Source organism: Lissotriton vulgaris, chromosome 2_1 (genome assembly GCF_964263255.1).
Source record: "Lissotriton vulgaris chromosome 2_1, aLisVul1.2, whole genome shotgun sequence".
NCBI lineage: Eukaryota > Metazoa > Chordata > Amphibia > Caudata > Salamandridae > Lissotriton > Lissotriton vulgaris.
In genome coordinates this window covers 1843557504-1843575290 of record NC_141687.1, presented here as the reverse complement: position 1 = coordinate 1843575290, position 17787 = coordinate 1843557504, and the positions used below count along the sequence as shown (strand labels likewise).

Genomic DNA, 17787 nt, shown 5'->3' with positions numbered 1-17787 from the left:
GCTTATTGCAATTAAACATTTCATCATCAGCAGTTGAGTGGATTTGGGCAAGTGCCTGACTGTGTGACCAGTATGGTATGATATCCAGAACCATAGCGTGAAAATGTGAGGAGCAAAAGATAATTGGAGGGAAGCTTGATGAAAAGGTTGGTGCTGCTCCCGGCTTAGAGTTTTCCCTTCGTATTTTTAACCTGGTTTTTGAACAAAGTGTGTTTCTTCTACAAAAGTATGTGCTCTGACTTAAGCTTCTTCATGTGACACACTATGATGTTATGATTACCGATTTCTTATTAAAGTTTTTTTTTTTATCTTTTATCCAATTACACACCAAAGATTAATTTCAGTGGTTCAAGGAACACGTTTAAAAACCATGGTAAAGCTGTTCTAATAGAACAATTATTCTGTGACGGTTTTTATTGGATGTAAATATAGGAGCCAAATTTAGCAAATGGTTTACACCCTTCTTGGGGGGTGGAGGGTAGCAAGCCTACACAAAGCATGCCCATAGTTGGTGACAGATGGTGTGTAGGAAGAGTGGGTATCTGTTTTTTTTTACAATACACCCACACAAGACAGAAATTAATTAGGACCCTTTGTGTGCTTCATGCAAAATGACAGTGCACTGTTACATCCAAATCTAAGACATGCATGCAATTGCACTCAACATAAAATAAAGATTGGGGAATACGATCCGATTTCAATTTAATTCAAGAACTACTTGCTCCTATTTATTTAATAAAGTATTTCATGCAGAATAATGGCAATGTAGCGCAAACAGTAGTACAATTGTCTAATAAATTAAGAAATGAAAATTAATGGTTGCTTAGTCCATTAAACCTTGTTAATTGTGCTTGTTACGATAGGCAGGTTTACATTATTAAGCCAATATTTATTTCATGAAAAAAGTCTATTTTAAATTGGATCCCTGATGTGACCATACTGTGTGCTATGAGTTTCTTAATTTGATTTTTGTTTCTTGCATTTACTACCCATTACACTTAATAACTAGAAACAATGTGATTCTTTTGTTCTTGAAAATAATTGAACAGCTTTGAAATATCTTTGCAGCTTTTGAAATCAGCATAACCATTGGGTACAAATTTGGGAAGTTTTAGAGATACAGTAGGGTTACACGACTTACTGATACTATAGGGCCTTTCACCTTCCAATCACCGATCATTACCCTAAGGAGTCCAGCTGTTGCATAAATTCCCTTAGACCACACAATAGGAGAAATGTAAGCAGGCGTCTGAGCTCCAAGATGCAGGATTAGTAGATCAATTCGAAAATTTCCATAACAGATGGAAACTTTATTTTCCACCACTAGGATCTTAAAACTGCTGCATACCATATTTTGGTAAAGGTGACAATTGATTGGGATTACTCTCTCTTACTCGATAGAACACAAATTACTTGATGAAGCTTGTGAGACATCACTAGGTTTCTAAGTTGGAGAAAAGGGTTCTTTGCCATATCCTGAGTGTGTATAGGTGTGGATATTTTATTTTTTATACTGAGTACACGGACTTGCTCCAACTTTCCACGATCCAAAACACATCTTGGACCCTGTTCCTACCCCAACCTTTTAATTTACAATCACACTTCTATGGCACCGCGGTGAGCATAAGTGAGAGAACTGTGGCAATTAAGGTGAAACGTTAATTTCTAAAAGATAGGGACAATCTGCAGTTAAGAAAATGTATGCATATGGCTGAGATACCCGCCACCCCCTCTCAACACAAATCCCCAAGGATGGGAAGACGGAAACGGTTCTGAGCTTTTGGAAGGCGGGAGGGAGTTACCCTTCCCGGCCGTATTTATTAAAATATGAAACAAAATTAAAACATTAAAATAACAGTTTCATATCATGTACAATTTCAGTTACACAGTACGATGTTCATGGCTGACCTTAACACATCTCTAATACAAAGGTTCTCCTAGCCGATACTAAACATCCTGCAAATGCATTTCTGAACATTGAAATTGTACATCCTAACGTTACGGGCCAACGGCAAGGTCGTAACCGGTGTCAGATCCCCACTACCAATTCCCCCCTCACTTGTGAGGGGCGGGCGCACAGAGGACTGTACCTCTGTGCCAACTTCCAATTTCCCTTGCCTAAGCGGGGGCCCCCTGTTAACTCGACGCCATCTTAGTGGTCGTCCGAGGACTCGTGTGAGGTGTCTAGAAGGTAGCGTAGACCCCCCCCCCACCCCACACAACTTACCACACCTGCCGTCGCAGATGTCCGGGCCCCGGGAAATTCCAAGGAGGGGTCCGTATCCCCTCCTACCCAGTGAAGGGGCCTATGGCCGCCTTCCCTTTCGGCGTCCCATCCTTAGATGGGACCGCCTCCCGTTTGAGGGGCCAATGGCCGCCTCCCCCCGGGCGCTCCCATCCGTAATGGGTGACGCCCAAACCTCTAGGGATCTTCCAATTACTGCTCACCGATCATGACCTTACCGCCCGACCAGAAATAAATACGACATTTTAAACTAAGCTAATGAAAAGGACATTACATTCAAACGATTTCACGTAGACTTCTACTGAGCATTACCATTAAACTTATTCGCAAACGTTTCAGCTAAGAAAACATGTTAAAACGAAAATCATCCTTTATTATACACACATTACTAACTTCATTCCAAGATAACCTGTAAGAGAAACCAACTCTACTGAGCATCATCATCCTTTATTATACACACATTATCAACTTTATTCCAAGCAACCTGTAAACGAAACCAATTCACGTCAATCAATTTTATTCCAACAAATCGCTGTCAACAGGGGCTGGTGGGTGGGTCAAAATTGGCTCTTCGTTCCGTCTCGAGCTCACGTGCAACGCGGGGGTGCAGCTTCAGAGCACAGGAACAAGAGGATGCTTCCTTGGCTTGTCGCTCCTTTTATCCTTCGTCGGGCGGGCGTAGACCCTCCTCCAATCCGCCCTCCGGGCGTGGCTGGCGGTGTTGGTGTCTAGGACAACCCCTTCTTGGGCGGGAAAAGGCGCGCCAAAGCTACGCCGCTTCGGGCATACCAGCCGTGACACGCCTCCCGCCCAAAATGGTTTCCCGGGGAGATCGGGGTACTCCACCATACGTTCGGGGGGACCGAGTGGTCGCCCCTTTCCATGATCCTTGTAACAAAAGCACAATGAAGTGTGTTTCTGACTGATAAAAATACATTTCATTCGACAGGAAGGAACGTTGGCCACGCCCAGCACACTTATGGGAAAACTTAATTTTGTCTGTGATGAATGTTATGAAAATAAACCATGTATTACTTCCATTCCTGGAGCACCATCTTAGAGAACCCATCAAAATTATAGGAGGAGAACCTCCTGACCCGTGCAGGCAGGCAGTGGTCCTACAAATGTGATTACTCAAAGGCCTCGTGCAATACCTAGCTATCTTTCATTTCTCCATCTCAAATTATTCTGGGTATGTCCTTTTCATCTGGAAAGTTTTGGATTCTTTGAGTCAGTTTGCAGTGGTTAGTTCTCTGTTCTGTTTCCCCAGAAGAGATTAAAAAACTAATAGAATACTTTGATTAAATGTCAGCACTGTTTTCACAGGGGTCATTCCTTTTTCTATGCATATTTGCATTCCAGCAGCATATAGTACTGCCTTTCCGCTTTGCCTGACTATCACCATATTATGGCACAGGATCAACGCAACCCTTCGTAAAGATATAAGTAGCATATTTTTTCAAAGGACATTTAAATTTCTGTCAATTTTAGGCCGCAATACATGCAATTCACTTTACAAAAAAATGCTAAAGAAATTACTCAGGCATTATAGTAATTAAGGGATGCTAAAATACTTCAATAGTATATGAAAATAGTTTTGAGGATTACGTGGTTAGATTGCAACCAAACCTGGTCAGACTTTGCAGTTCAAACTAAAGGGGCCCAAATGAAAAGCACAATATTCCTGTGGTGCGAGAGACCACAATAGGACGATAAAAAACTATCCCTGTGTCATAATGAATGACGCTACTTTTTCTTGCAAGTGAAGATGCATTACCAAACAAGCATTTGCAATGCAATAGGTCTCGCATTATGAAAGTTTAAGCTATTGGTCTTGTAAATGATTTTTTTTTATTTATGTGTTGGTTTTGAAAATAGCTAAATGAATAGCTTTGTCATTTACAATGCCAATAGTTATAACTTTCGCAAATGTGACACCCATAGCATTTGTAATGCAACATGTTTTGTATTTACGTGACTTAGATGTATTGATATTACAAATAACAATGGCTTTTAATTTTTTTAAATAATTAATACTTAAATAAAAGTGATTGTAATTTATAATGACAATAGCTTAAACTTTTGTAAATAACCTTTGTGAAGATTATGTTCAGTGTATTTTATTGTGATGAAAATCCAAGAACAGAAGTGAAATTTGTAATAAAGCTTGAAACATTGAGAGAACATATTTGAACCAGTTGTTGTTGAATGGTGCACAGATTAATGCTGTGATGGCGCAGAGTGATGCTGTGGTGGCGCAGAGTGATGCTGTGGTGGCGCAGAGTGATGCTGTGGTGGCGCAGAGTGATGCTGTGGTGGCGCAGAGTGATGCTGTGGTGGCGCAGAGTGATGCTGTGGTGGCGCAGAGTGATGCTGGGGTGGTGCAGAGCGATGCTGGGGTGGTGCAGAGCGATGCTGGGGTGGTGCAGAGCGATGCTGGCGTGGTGCCGAGTGATGCTGCTGTGTGGTGGTGCTGAGTGATGCTGTGGTGGTGCTGAGTGATGCTGTGGTGGTGCTGAGTGGTGCTGTGGTGGTGCTGAGTGGTGCTGTGGTGCTGCTGTGGTGGCGCTGAGTGATGCTGTGGTGGTGCTGAGTGATGCTGTGGTGGTGCTGAGTGATGCTGGGGTGGCGCTGAGTGGTGCTGCCGAGTGATAATGTGGTGGTGCTGAGTGGTGCTGTGGTGGTGCCGAGTGATGCTGTGGTGGTGCCGAGTGATGCTGTGGTGGTGCCGAGTGATGCTGCTGTGTGGTGGTGCTGAGTGATGCTGTGGTGGTGCTGAGTGATGCTGTGGTGGTGCTGAGTGATGCTGTGGTGGTGCTGAGTGATGCTGTGGTGGTGCTGAGTGGTGCTGTGGTGGTGCTGAGTGGTGCTGTGGTGGCGCTGAGTGGTGCTGTGGTGGTGCGGAGTTATAATGTGGTGGTGCTGAGTTATAATGTGGTGGTGCGGATTGATAATGTGGTGGTGCTGATTGATAATGTGGTGGTGCTGAGTGATGCTGGAGTAGCGCTGAGTGATGCTGTGGTGGTGCTGAGTGGTGCTGTGGTGGTGCTGTGGTGGCGCTGAGTGGTGCTGTGGTGGTGCGGAGTTATAATGTGGTGGTGCTGAGTTATAATGTGGTGGTGCGGATTGATAATGTGGTGGTGCGGATTGATAATGTGGTGGTGCGGATTGATAATGTGGTGGTGCTGATTGATAATGTGGTGGTGCTGAGTGATGCTGGAGTAGCGCTGAGTGATGCTGTGGTGGTGCTGAGTGGTGCTGTGGTGGTGCTGAGTGGTGCTGCTGTGTGGTGGTGCTAAGTGATGCTGTGGTGGTGCTGAGTGATGCTGTGGTGGTGCTGAGTGATGCTGTGGTGGTGCTGAGTGATGCTGTGGTGGTGCTGAGTGATGCTGTGGTGGTGCCGAGTGATGCTGCGGTGGTGCTAATTGATAATGTGGTGGTGCTGAGTGATGCTGGGGTAGCGCTGAGTGGTGCTGTGGTGGTGCTGAATGGTGCTGTGGTGATGCCGAGTGATGCTGAGGTGGCGCTGAGTGGTGCTGCTGAGTGATGCTGTGGTGGTGCCGAGTGATGCTGTGGTGGTGCCGAGTGATGCTGTGGTGGTGCCGAGTGATGCTGTGGTGGTGCCGAGTGATGCTGTGGTGGTGCCGAGTGATGCTGTGGTGGTGCTGAGTGGTGCTGTGGTGCTGCTGTGGTGGCGCTGAGTGATGCTGTGGTTGTGCTGAGTGGTGCTGTGGTGGTGCTGAGTGATGCTGGGGTGGCCCTGAGTGGTGCTGCTGAGTGATAATGTGGTGGTGCTGAGTGGTGCTGAGTGGTGCTGTGGTGGTGCCGAGTGGTGCTGTGGTGGTGCCGAGTGGTGCTGTGGAGGTGCCAAGTGGTGCTGTGGAGGTGCCAGGTGGTGCTGTGGTGGTGCCGAGTGATGCTGTGGTGGTGCTGAGGTGGTGCTGAGTGATGCCGAGTGGTGCTGTGGTGGTGCCGAGTGATGCTGTGGTGGTGCTGAGGTGGTGCTGAGTGGTGCCGAGTGGTGCTGTGGTGATGCTGTGGTGGTGCCGAGTGATGCTGTGGTGGTGCCGAGTGATGCTGTGGTGGTGCTGAGTGATGCTGTGGTGGTGCTGAGTGATGCTGTGGTGGTGCTGAGTGATGCTGTGGTGGTGCTGAGTGATAATGTGGTGGTGCTGATGAATGAATATATAATGGGGTGTTTGATGAATGAATATATAATGGGGTGTTTTTGTTGTGTGTCCAATTTGGCCGTTTGCATTCTCCCGCCAGCATTTTGGCAGCCTGTGCAGGCGCTAATTGTGCGTCTGTACGCCCCAGCATTACATTTGCGTTTGTGTTTAGTTTGCAATGCAACTGTTGTTGGAAAAACCCAGAAATGAATCCGTATTCCTGCTTTCCGGTCTGAACTTTGGGCTTTGGGTCGATGAGTGCCCCTTAGGTGGGAAGAAAGTTTTGTGAGAGTGGCCCATATTTCTAAAGTGCGAGCATCACCAGAAACTAGTGAACACACAAGCTTTTCCATGATGCTTTCTTGGCGCTTGTTTTATCTTAATAAACTTTATTGCACACCAAACGAAGGGAGCTTTTTGTCAAATAATTAACTATAAACAATGATTCTTCGCGGGGAGGTGCATCCGAATATGATTAGGAAAAGAAAGAAAGAGGAGCTGAATCCGCTTTTATCCCACAGTATAATGTAATCATGTGCTTTTACAGCGCTGTGCAGCGAGACCAGGCTGCTTTAGGGCGCGTGTTTGTTTATTTTAATTTCGGGGTTTGACATAACCCTGAGACGCTTCCAAGCAGCAGCGGGGCTCTACAAAGCGCTATTTTATTGTAGCATGAGCTTTATAAACTGTAAGTGCTGTACATAAAACTATATTGTGTGGTGTGGACGGTTTAATCCTGTGTGTGGGAGGGGGGCATGTACTTGAGACAGTACTAAAGAGCAGAGCTTTATTTTGAGATCACACATACATGTAAATATTACCGATGCTAAGTCTGCGTCTCGTGTTTTTAGTGCAGTGCTGGATTGAACTGTCAGTCAAATAATTGATCCTTACCCGTGGCCTTCTTCGTGACTTGGTTATTTTGAACAGTGACGCAGAGCGAATATATCAGAAGAGCAGTGATGCTGTCAGGGGAAAAGCCCACTTCTCTAGTGGGACTAATAGTGCTGCGTGTTTCACATAGCGCCTAGTACTGTGCTAGTCATTATCACTGGCTCAAATGCATTCAATGTATCAACAACAATGAAAGGAGGAAATGGCGAGAGTCAGACTCTGCACGTGTTTCAAAATACTATGAGTGTTATTATGAGGTTAGAAGAGGGGAAAAACTAAGAACGTGAATGAATACCACGAATAGCTAATGTGTTACATATCAGCCTCAATGAATGTATGTCTCATTATCTACTAAGAGGAATGTAGAAGTTTTCCTACGTCATTTGGTTTCAGCTTTGCATCTGCCGGCTGCAAAGATCAATGGCTGCGTGTTTACCAGCACGAGTGTCACAATGTATAGACTCTTCGGCGTCACGAAGTCCTCTCCCTGCGCGTGGTAGCTGAGTCACGGTTTTATAACAGGCCCACAAAGTAAAACCGTAACAATGAAAACAATTATTGGCTGCGCACAAAACAAGGGGAAAACGAGTCTAACAGGGGGCAGAAAGGCACAAAAAACGAGTCTAACAGGGCAGAAGAGCACAAAAAAGAGGGTCTAACAGAGGGCATATTATATATAAAAATAATGAAAAACGGCCGGGAAATGCGAAAGAAATAATGAAAAGCGGACGGGAAATGCAAGTGGCCGGGAAATGCGCATTCCTTTGTGCTGGGGGGGCTGGGGAGCGGATCCCTTTGAAGAGAAGCTCACGGCCTCGCAGCCGTGAAAGTGAAAGCAATTAGGGGTGAGGAGAAATGCCTGAGGCCGAGCACATGCTGGGGGAAGCTTCAGATGCCTGTGGGAGGGAGGCTGATTGCTTTGATGTGGACGCGCGTTCCGGCCGAGTGCACCAAACGAACTGGACGAAATCCGCTATGGTTTGAACCTTGGTTTGCTCACTACACTCTCGCCTATTATCCCTTGCGGGATTAATAGGCGAGACCTAAAAATATTTGGTTTGGGGATCACTGTGGCTATATTCCTGTATTGCACCACTCCACTCTGCCTGCTCCTCTCCATCTTGTCCAGCTGGCTTTTGCTTTTCTTAAACTCTAATGTTAATTTATCTTTAAAAAAAAAACATGGAAAAAAGTGTCACATATTGAACTGTAATTCCCAAATGCACCCACAACCTCATCACTAAGGCTAGTTTGCTGGCTTACTTCTCAGGACTCTTAAGCACAATCCACTACCCACTCTCACTTCGCATAAACCCAAGGATACCGGCGGACTTTGGGCTGCTACTAACATTCTTTCTTCATCTACCTCAGATTTAGACATAGACTTTGTACAGCCTGAATTTATGTTTAGGGCTACTAACAGCCTCCCGTTCCATATTAATTGAAACAACCCTACATTCCCACACAAGTGAGGCAGAAAGAAGAGGGACCATACACTCTTAAAATGCCATGCCACTCACTAGCACTCTTTCAGCTCTGCAAGAGGAAGATAAGTCTCTTTTTCTCCGAGCTTAAGTGAAAGCTCACAGGTAAGCGTCGGACAAGCCCTTTTTGAGTGCACTAGTCAGATGTTTATTAGCAATGGATAAAATACAACCCATCTCTTGAAGCAGTGGATTCTTTTTACTGCACTAACCAAGGATGTAGCTGGCACAGACTTTTACTCTTTGTCCAGCAAAGAAAATGCCCATTTCCCTCGAGATTGCTAGACTTTTCCACGCTCTTTCAGGTGGTTTTTGGTGCTGAAGATTAAATATTCCCTGATGATCTGTCTTATTCTGCCAGCTTTTCATCAAGGTGCGCTGCTGCCTTCCACACGTTTGCAGTCAGTCGATTTCTCATTGCTGCCACTCGTCCTAGGCGATTTAGGGTTTTATAACTTCGAATTTGTGGATTTTTATAAATCATTTCTTGATGGCACTTACATCAAGGGTCCAATTATATAATTAGCGCCCCTAGGATGATCGCATGGATTTGCTCCCCTCAGAGACTGATACGTCGACTTTGACTTCACCTCAGTCTCTTGAAATTATGCGGAACTCTTGTACTCTTGTCTCTGTGATCAAACTGAGTGGTGTTTTACACGGTCTTCAAAATATTTAATGGGTTATGTGCTCTTGTTTGTGTACTCTTACTGATGTGATCCTCGACATAACTTGTATCTGACAGAAATTGGACTATGTGTATTAATGTGAAATTTAAATAATTCTACAATTGTCTGTGGTCTGTGTTGTACATAAAAATAATTATATTTCACTAAATAAAACACATCTTAAGTGCAAGAATATGCTCACTGATTTAAACGTTTCTATAAAAACAATTGTTTTCATTTAGTGGCAGTACTATGGTCCGTATCTTACTGACCGACCTAAAAAAACCCAATCAATTCAATGATAACATTCTCATAAATAATTCCTTCAGAAGTGTTCTACTATACAAATAGCTTTTCATCAACAACATTTTCATGCTGATCAAAACTTTCACTGCTTGGGAAGCACTAAATAAACAATAATCACACTGCGCGAAAATTGCCCTTAGTAATTTTCGGTTGTCCCCAATATAGCTCAATATATGAAAGTTGATCAACAAATTGTTATGGGTTTCTCCAGGACAGCATTTTGGGGATATATAAATAAATAATGAGCAGTGGTACATGGAGTTACCCGTCAGAAACTCATGATGGCAGAGTGAGCGGCAAGCACGCGTGGAGGAAAAAGAGTCAGTAGAAAACCTCAAATCGTCAAGTGGGCCAATTGAAACCTGCAAGTCAATTGGCGCAGGAGTTATCTGGGAAGCTAGAAGACTGTCTTGTAAAGACTGCAGCAACAACTGTAAGCCTTTTTGGTGTGGGGTTGGATGAAGGCAGGGCTCTTCACAATTATGAGCTAGCTGCTTCCCTTATGCTCCAAAAAAACAGGAGAGAGTTGTGATGCCAGGGTGGGAGTAAAGAACTGCTTTCAGAGTTGCTAGAAAAGAGCAAATCAAACTTACCTTCTGTTAGACACACATGATTCATTTACACTTGTGTGTGTTGTAAGAACCTTTGAATGATTTTGCCTGAAGATTCACTATGACAATAAGAAGCTTAGTGGTCCTATGGCTCAGGCTGCTGAATGCATGAATATGTAAGTCCAACTGGTCCACAGACTGTATGGTTTGCTGGTTCCTTTTCATAAGACAAATTCTGTGATGGTCTGTATGATACAAATAACTATCCAGACCACTGTGGTGTTTCTTAGTGAAAGCTTAAATCCTCTTGTTCTTCAGTTGCCTTCAGAGACATACCTTTAAATAGAATTTTGGTTGGTATGAATCCTCAAATTGTCAGGGATTTTAGCAGCATGCCTTAAAAGTTCTCCTATGACAGACATGGCAACCTTGCCAGTATGAACAAGGAACTCAATCTATTCTTGGCTAATGGTTTTAGCTCCCCCTTTCAAAAACTACCTATTAAACTCACCATCAGTTTGTGCTCCATACTAATTCAGAGAGCATACCACATCATAACATAGTCCAGATGCTGAGCCATTTGGGCTAACCAAGAAAACTAACACCTCATCCATTTATATCAGCCACTAGATTTTAACCCCAGCGTGTCTGTGGGCCAGTAGATGCCTACACAAATTAGAGGCTTCGGAGTCTCCACACAGAAATGGGACCAACCAGTTCATCTCTTTCCATGGAATCTAGTTGTATATTTCTACCACCACAAGTTGGTAAAATGAATCGAGCATGATGTAGAAACAGACTTTATAGTTTCCGAGGCACGCTCAGTCCAATGGAGCAACATCCACAAAAACCTGTCTGGTCTGGGAAAGACTGGGACATATCCTTTTTCCGAGCAGATTCATTTAATGTATATACCGCCTACTTCAAGCCTGGTGGTCATGCTTTCTTGCACATGGAAGAAATGGTTTATACTTACAATCATGGTAAGTTCTCAACCAGCAACAAAATGATTTATCATTGTCAATGTCATTGATATACTGTCATTTAACGCTAAGCAAGTTTCTTTAAAAAATACGTAAGGGCCACGTCATGTAGCTCAGAAATAGACTTCAATCTATAAAAAGTTGAAAGAAATTGATAAAATGGGATGCATATTTTGTCGCAGTAGCAAAACATTAAATTCTTAAACACAGAAAAAGTGAAACAATGAGATTATTATAAACTCCAGCACTGGCATTTAAAGGAAAGGTATTTTAAAATGTTGCGAAGCTTGCCACATTGCACAGGATTTATGAAATGCAATGTCTGCCATTTATAGTACTTGTTGCCCAGGGACCTGTCACGGTTCCCACAGTATTGTGGCTTTCTAGTTTAGAGTTTACCTATTGCTGGAATCCTGTCAGGGTTTGGAGTCGTATGCCTTTCTCTAAAAACCCATGTATATATGGAGTGAGTAATGTGATCAGTAGTACTGGGTTTCGCTATGGTAGGGCCTCCTTGGGGGGTAAGGGAGTGGGGGGTTTACATTCATGTGGCTTTTCCAAATACTGTGTGTGTGTGTGTGGACAATGGCCCATATGCACGGCACAGACCGTTGTGTAGAAATAGCATTTTTGTTACTTTACCACTGATTTTGGCTCTTTTGTTAAATATTTAACATCTTAAAATTCCCAGAAAACAATCAAAATATGAGAAATGACAGACGAAGGAGGAGCAGCCACAGTGGGAGCCAATACCTTAAACTAGCAACACTATAGCACGGACTGAGGTACTCAATTAACTTTAATAGTAGCTGAATTTGCATGTCTGTACAATGGGGACCTTTAGCAGCAAAGTCAGGGTGAAATAGACCCTAAAGCACCTCCCCTTTGGTTATACTGCATAATGGGGGTCTTCAGTCACCCGAGTTACAGTATCACTGTTCAGCTTGCACTTCTGACAGGTATACCCCTTGGCACACACAAAGTATGTGTTACGAGGAACGCTACCAAACCCAACTCCATCAGCCTCTCAGTGACTCAATTCCCTATTATTAAATGCAGCAGCATGTGTACAAAATTGAAAAGGAAGCCTGATGAAAGTTTTCTGTGGTCGGGAAGTGTGTGGGAGACAGAGACCTTGACATCAATACTCAAACTATAGCTTAGAGAGATGTGTGTGAGCGTGACAGAAAGTCTTTACATTTCAACAAGCTTGGTTAAGGTATGCTGAAAATAAATACACTAAGTGCAGTTTGAGGTACTTTTCTCATTTCTGACTTTGGCCTAAGAACAATAATATTAGTTTCCACTACTACTTCAGCTGAATTTACTTATGTCTCCACATACATTTGAAACATTTCCCACACATCTGGGCAGTGGTTATGGGCGTCGCAGAGCGCCGTTTGTGGTACTGTTAGTGTGTGTAAACAGAATGATCTGTATTAAAGCTAAGTGGGTGGCTGATCCTGCAGTGATAAACACACAGGTTGGGGACTTACAATCTTATCCAGCACTAATGATTTCAGAGGCTCTTACATTTTAATAACCCCTTTACATGGGGGATTAAAAATCAAACTCTACAACCAAACGTACTCCCAAACATTCCACTAAAATAACAGGAATGCACACCTATATCTCAGCAGAGGTGCCCCTTTTCACAAAAGGCTGAAATCTAATAGATTCAAGCACAAGTAATAAATAACCTCCGAGCCCTATGCTTTTATGTCCTACGCAGAATAGAGAAACAAGGTATTCCTTTGCAGCAGACAGTAACACACTGACATCTTTTATATCCCTCATTAGCTTTATATACAGGATGAGCTTAATCCAGGCACTATGTAAATACCACAACAGATGGTAAAACAGAAGAAGGTGACAGGTGGTTTCTACTCCTGCCTTAGATTCGTAAAGCAAACCATTAAGGGTTGTTCACTACATACTTCCAATTAGCTTCTAGAAAGAGCTGGCAGCGATCAAATATGTTGTCAATCTGAAAGTATGCAAAAGGATGAAAGGTTGATAAATGACTTAAGTCTACCTTTCTATTTACTTTTATTTTAAAATAGGATATTGCGTGCCTGATTTTCACATCTCGAGCAGCATTATGTCTTCGTTTCTGAAAATTGTCGTTACTACTGCAGAGATCGACTGAATGTTATCTGCGGTGCTGTGAATGTTTCCAATATTCAATAGGCGCAGGGTTCGCAAAAAGTACACAACTAACTGTATAAAATATGAACCACTTATGGTGTGACCTTCAGCCCCCTATTCAATTAGAACCCCAGAATAAGAAAGGTCATACTTCCACTTGCTCACTGGTAAGGTGAACCCCAGTCTGCTCTGATAAGATGAACCCCCGGCCTGGCCGAACCTGGTAAACAAAGTACACAAAAAAATATTCTCTACAATGTACAACAACTTTATAGATACAGAGAAATGTTCTGCCTAAGGTCACGACTGAATTGGGACAAGACACTGAAATGTTGCTTTCCAGAACTGCAAAGCACTCTGACTTCCAGTGGCCAGGCCTAAATCATTGAGCCTCCGTGCACAGACCACGAAATTGAAGTGTGCGCTTCTGACAGTGAGCTATCAGCCCAACCTAAAATAATTATTGTAGTTAAACTGTTCTCATCCTACATCCTGCCTCTTCTGAACCTCCTAGAAAACCGCACTATTATCTGCAGCGGTTATGTCCTGCTGAGACTACTTTAATGGCATCTATTAGGACTCTTTAAGAAATCTCACTACAAGTAATGGAGCATCATGCTACTAGACTGATATTTAGTGTGACATGGCACGATCACATCATACCGGCACTAATGTCCCTCCCCTGGCTACGAATAAATGACAATTCACAGTTTAAAATCCTCTGCCATGGGGCGTTCCTCACCGTTTCAACCTTTTAAAGTTGTTGCACACCTGATGCCACTCTACTGCAGATGATTTGCCAGCCCATAAAGACAAGCTGAGGAGGCAGGACACTATTACACACAACTATCTCATACACTGCTACCAAGGCAATTGGTTGGACTACTAGGCCACCTTGCCTCCATTATGAAGCTAGTACGGAAGCTGTACCGTCAACTCCAGATTGCCTTCATCAGGGCCAGGTCTATGTACAGCCTGGATTACTATTACAGGATTCCACAGCAACAGAATCGAAAGGTACACATATTTGGTCCTGGGCTGCATGTACACGGCCCTGGTTGAGTGCCACACTGTGAACTGCTAATTAATAGCAAGATCCAGATTTAACAGATTGGATCTAAGAAGAAACATTTAGGTAGGGCTATACTTGAATCATGTAACTAGAAACATAGTTTTGCATTACGACATTTACAAGGATCATGTTAACGCATTAATAAAGTAAATTATGTTTTCTAGGTCAGTGACGATGCATTTACAAGCTTCTTCATCACAACCAGTATTCTAAAGAATGGATCTTTGCAGTCACCTCAATGGATCTTTGCAGTCACTTCAAAGTATCGTAATCAATAACAGTCGTATTTATTTCAAAGTCAAACATGGTAAAGCCATGGTAACGCTTATTCTTGTACCAAAAGTTGACAAATACTGCTAGGACTGGGCAGACAAGCAGCTGGTCCATCTGGGAGCCAGCGCTAAGGTGATTTCCAGCTGCATCACACTCTTTACAAAAACACATAATAAATTAGCAAACACTACCAAAAATCAACAACTGGGTCTCAAACACGTAAGTATTAAGTTAGGGCATAGCATGGTCACTAATGTTCTTGTTTTCAATTCTTCAATCACAGTAAATATGTAGCTATGCGTAGGGGCTTGGTGATTTGCGACCTTTCACAGACATCACACATCAGATGTCACTGCTCGCGCTAGTACTAATGTTTAGCAAGTCGGGGAAAGGCGAGCTGGTGGTGGCTGTGCCCCACTTGGCATGCCTGTCTGAGGCAACAGATGCTGCTTTGTGTCACGGAGGACCCATTAACCGCTCTGGCTTTCCAGAAGGCAGTGGAGTCTGAGGCGCTGACTGTTTTACATTAACCTTGGCCTTTCTTTGATAAAGAAGGAATGCAACATGTTTTTTTCGTTTAGGCTTAAAATTCAATGAAAATGCCATGAAACCTATGATCATTATGCATAAAAAGAATACTTGGCTGCATTTGCACACAGGATATACTTAAGTGACAAAGTTAATACTAAGAAACAGAGAAAACGGCGAAAAAAATTTAATGTACTGAGCATAAAAAAAATAATCGATTCACATTCAGCTTTGTGAAACAAATGGAAAAATTCACTATTTCTGCACTACACGCAGCTACATTGCGGGTGATTGTGGCCTTATGTGCCTGCAGGTTGTGTTGCAAATTAAAACTACGGGTCTCAAATCGGATTAAATAACAACCATACAGTCAACAAAAAGTCAGTGTTATACTACTGATCGCAGCATAAAGTCGAGGTAACACGTGCAAGAATGAATACAATGCTTCAATGGACAAACACGATGTGTTTTAGTTTGCGGAACCGAAATATTTAAAAACATATCAAAACCTTACCAAAAAGTGATTTTCGAATGTATTTACCAGAAATACGACAAACATATACAAAGACTAAAACAATCAGCGAGTGTTTTCTTCATGTGAAAAAAATATATGCGAAGTAGCGTTTGCACCAATTGTTTAAACTTCCTTTGGAAAAGAGCAATATATACACGTAGGGAGAAGTTATATAAGGCCCCTGTCCACTCTCCCACCAGTGTACCACCAGGACTAAGGCCCATCAGTCTTCATCATGTGGCTGAGACCCCAGTTCTCATCTGTGTCGGGGAATCCCCAGTTGTCCCGCAGTGCCCTTGTGCAACCTGATCTATATACTTATGCAACCTATAACTGGGAAGGTGAGGATCTAGCTGGTTCTGTCCTGGTGATATCCCTCCCCAATTCAGGATCTTTAATAGGTTGGTGATTTGGTGATGCCACAGTTAAGGCGCTGCTGCACCAGAAGATTGTGATGCACTGGGTCCCACTGATAATGCCCCCTTACCTGGGGATGGTGATGCACTTGGTGCTTGGACTCTGGCTGGTAATGGCCCTCTCCAACTCTTCAAGCTGTCCAGATTTCTTCAGTTTCTTCACCAGGCTCTTAACTGCCTTCTCACTCCACTTCTCCTCCTGCCCACCTGGTACTCCCTGCTCGCCTCCCCCACCCTTCTTCCAACCAAGGAGCCTCTTCACTATAGGGGGGGTGAAGGGCAGGATGGACATCTTATCCCCAGGAAAGGTAAGATGTAATAGGGGTCTGGAAGCTGTTAGAAAGCTGGGGGAAATCCGATGGTGTATTCGACCTCTGATGGTCCAATTGGGAGAGGACAGTTAGTTTGAAACAGTAGTTATGGGGCCAGTTGTTGGAAAGGCAGGATTGGCATCTTACCCAAAGGTTGGAAGGGTGTACCCAAGATAGGCAATGATGGATAGTACAGGTTGCGGAAACGTGACAGTTTGAGGAATCAGTGGCTATGTGGGCGCAGTTCTTGGAAGGGCAGCTTCGCGGAAGAAGTTCTTGGAAAGGCAGCTGCGGGGTCGAGAGTTCTCGAAGAAGTTGCTACGAGGAGAAATGAAAGGATGAAAATTTCGGGGAGGAACTCCAGGACGTTCAGATGAAGAAGTTGGGCGGGGTAGCCCCGTTGTAATTCGGGAGGCGATGTAGGGGCTGTCGGCGTGGGAAATATTGGAACAGTGTGTGGGGTGGGGGGGGGGGTATGGGAGAACTTAAAGAGGGCTAAAAGAGTCTTTGACGGTTATAGTTCTCCAGAGGAGGGCACCGAGTGTGGTCAAGTCCTTGATGGTTGGCCTGCGAAGCTGAAGGGTCTGGGCATGCAGGGGGCTTTGAAAAGAAAGTCTCTCGCTCAGTTCCGGGTAGGCAGCGAGGGAGCTGTTCCGGACAGTGAAGATGAAAGCAGGAGACCGTTAAGAACGAGGAAAGAGTCAACCGTCTCCGCGAGCACCTCTGCCCTGCCAGATCCAGGTGGATCCTCCTGTCAGTCGCAGGCTTGCCACCTCCAACCCAGCGCGCAGCCTGCTGGTCAGTGGTCACTCTCCGCGCGCTCCCCAACGGTACCCTGTCAGCTCCCGGCTCGTGCCTTGCTCCCGTCCGCGTACCCCGTGGTCGCGCGCCCTCACACTGTGCACGCGCTGGCCTGTCAGCGCCGTGCTCCCTCTCGCCCCTCTCGCACCGGTCACTCGCTGCACGCGCAGGCCTTGGTCACGCCCCTCAGTCTCACACTGCGCGCGCCACCTCCTGAGCTGCCTGAGCAGGCACGCGCTTCCTCCTCCTCGGAGCCAACTTCAACTCCAAGCACCAACTTCAGATGCGGATGACGTCAGTGGGAGGGGCTCGTTCGTGGGACAGTTAAGTCATAAAACGGTAAAACCTCACATTGAGCTCCTTCTGGTTTCACGGGAGGCACGGAAAGGAGACTCTGTCACCGCCCTTTCACTTTTGTTGTTGT

General features: G+C 44.3%; 1 protein-coding gene across 2 annotated transcripts in view; it reads right to left on the bottom strand.

Annotated features, from left to right (window-relative positions):
* Window positions 1–17542, bottom strand: part of SMAD3 (SMAD family member 3) — a 448888-nt gene extending 431346 nt beyond the window's left edge. The window contains exon 1 of one of the 2 annotated variants that reach the window (XM_086958005.1): window positions 16323–17542. In XM_086958005.1, the coding sequence (XP_086814131.1) occupies window positions 16323–16543 (221 nt within the window). In that variant the 5' untranslated portion in view covers window positions 16544–17542. The remainder of the gene's footprint in view (window positions 1–16322) is intronic. The other variant, XM_086958007.1, reaches the window with a different exon arrangement.
* Window positions 17543–17787: the final 245 nt, after the last annotated feature.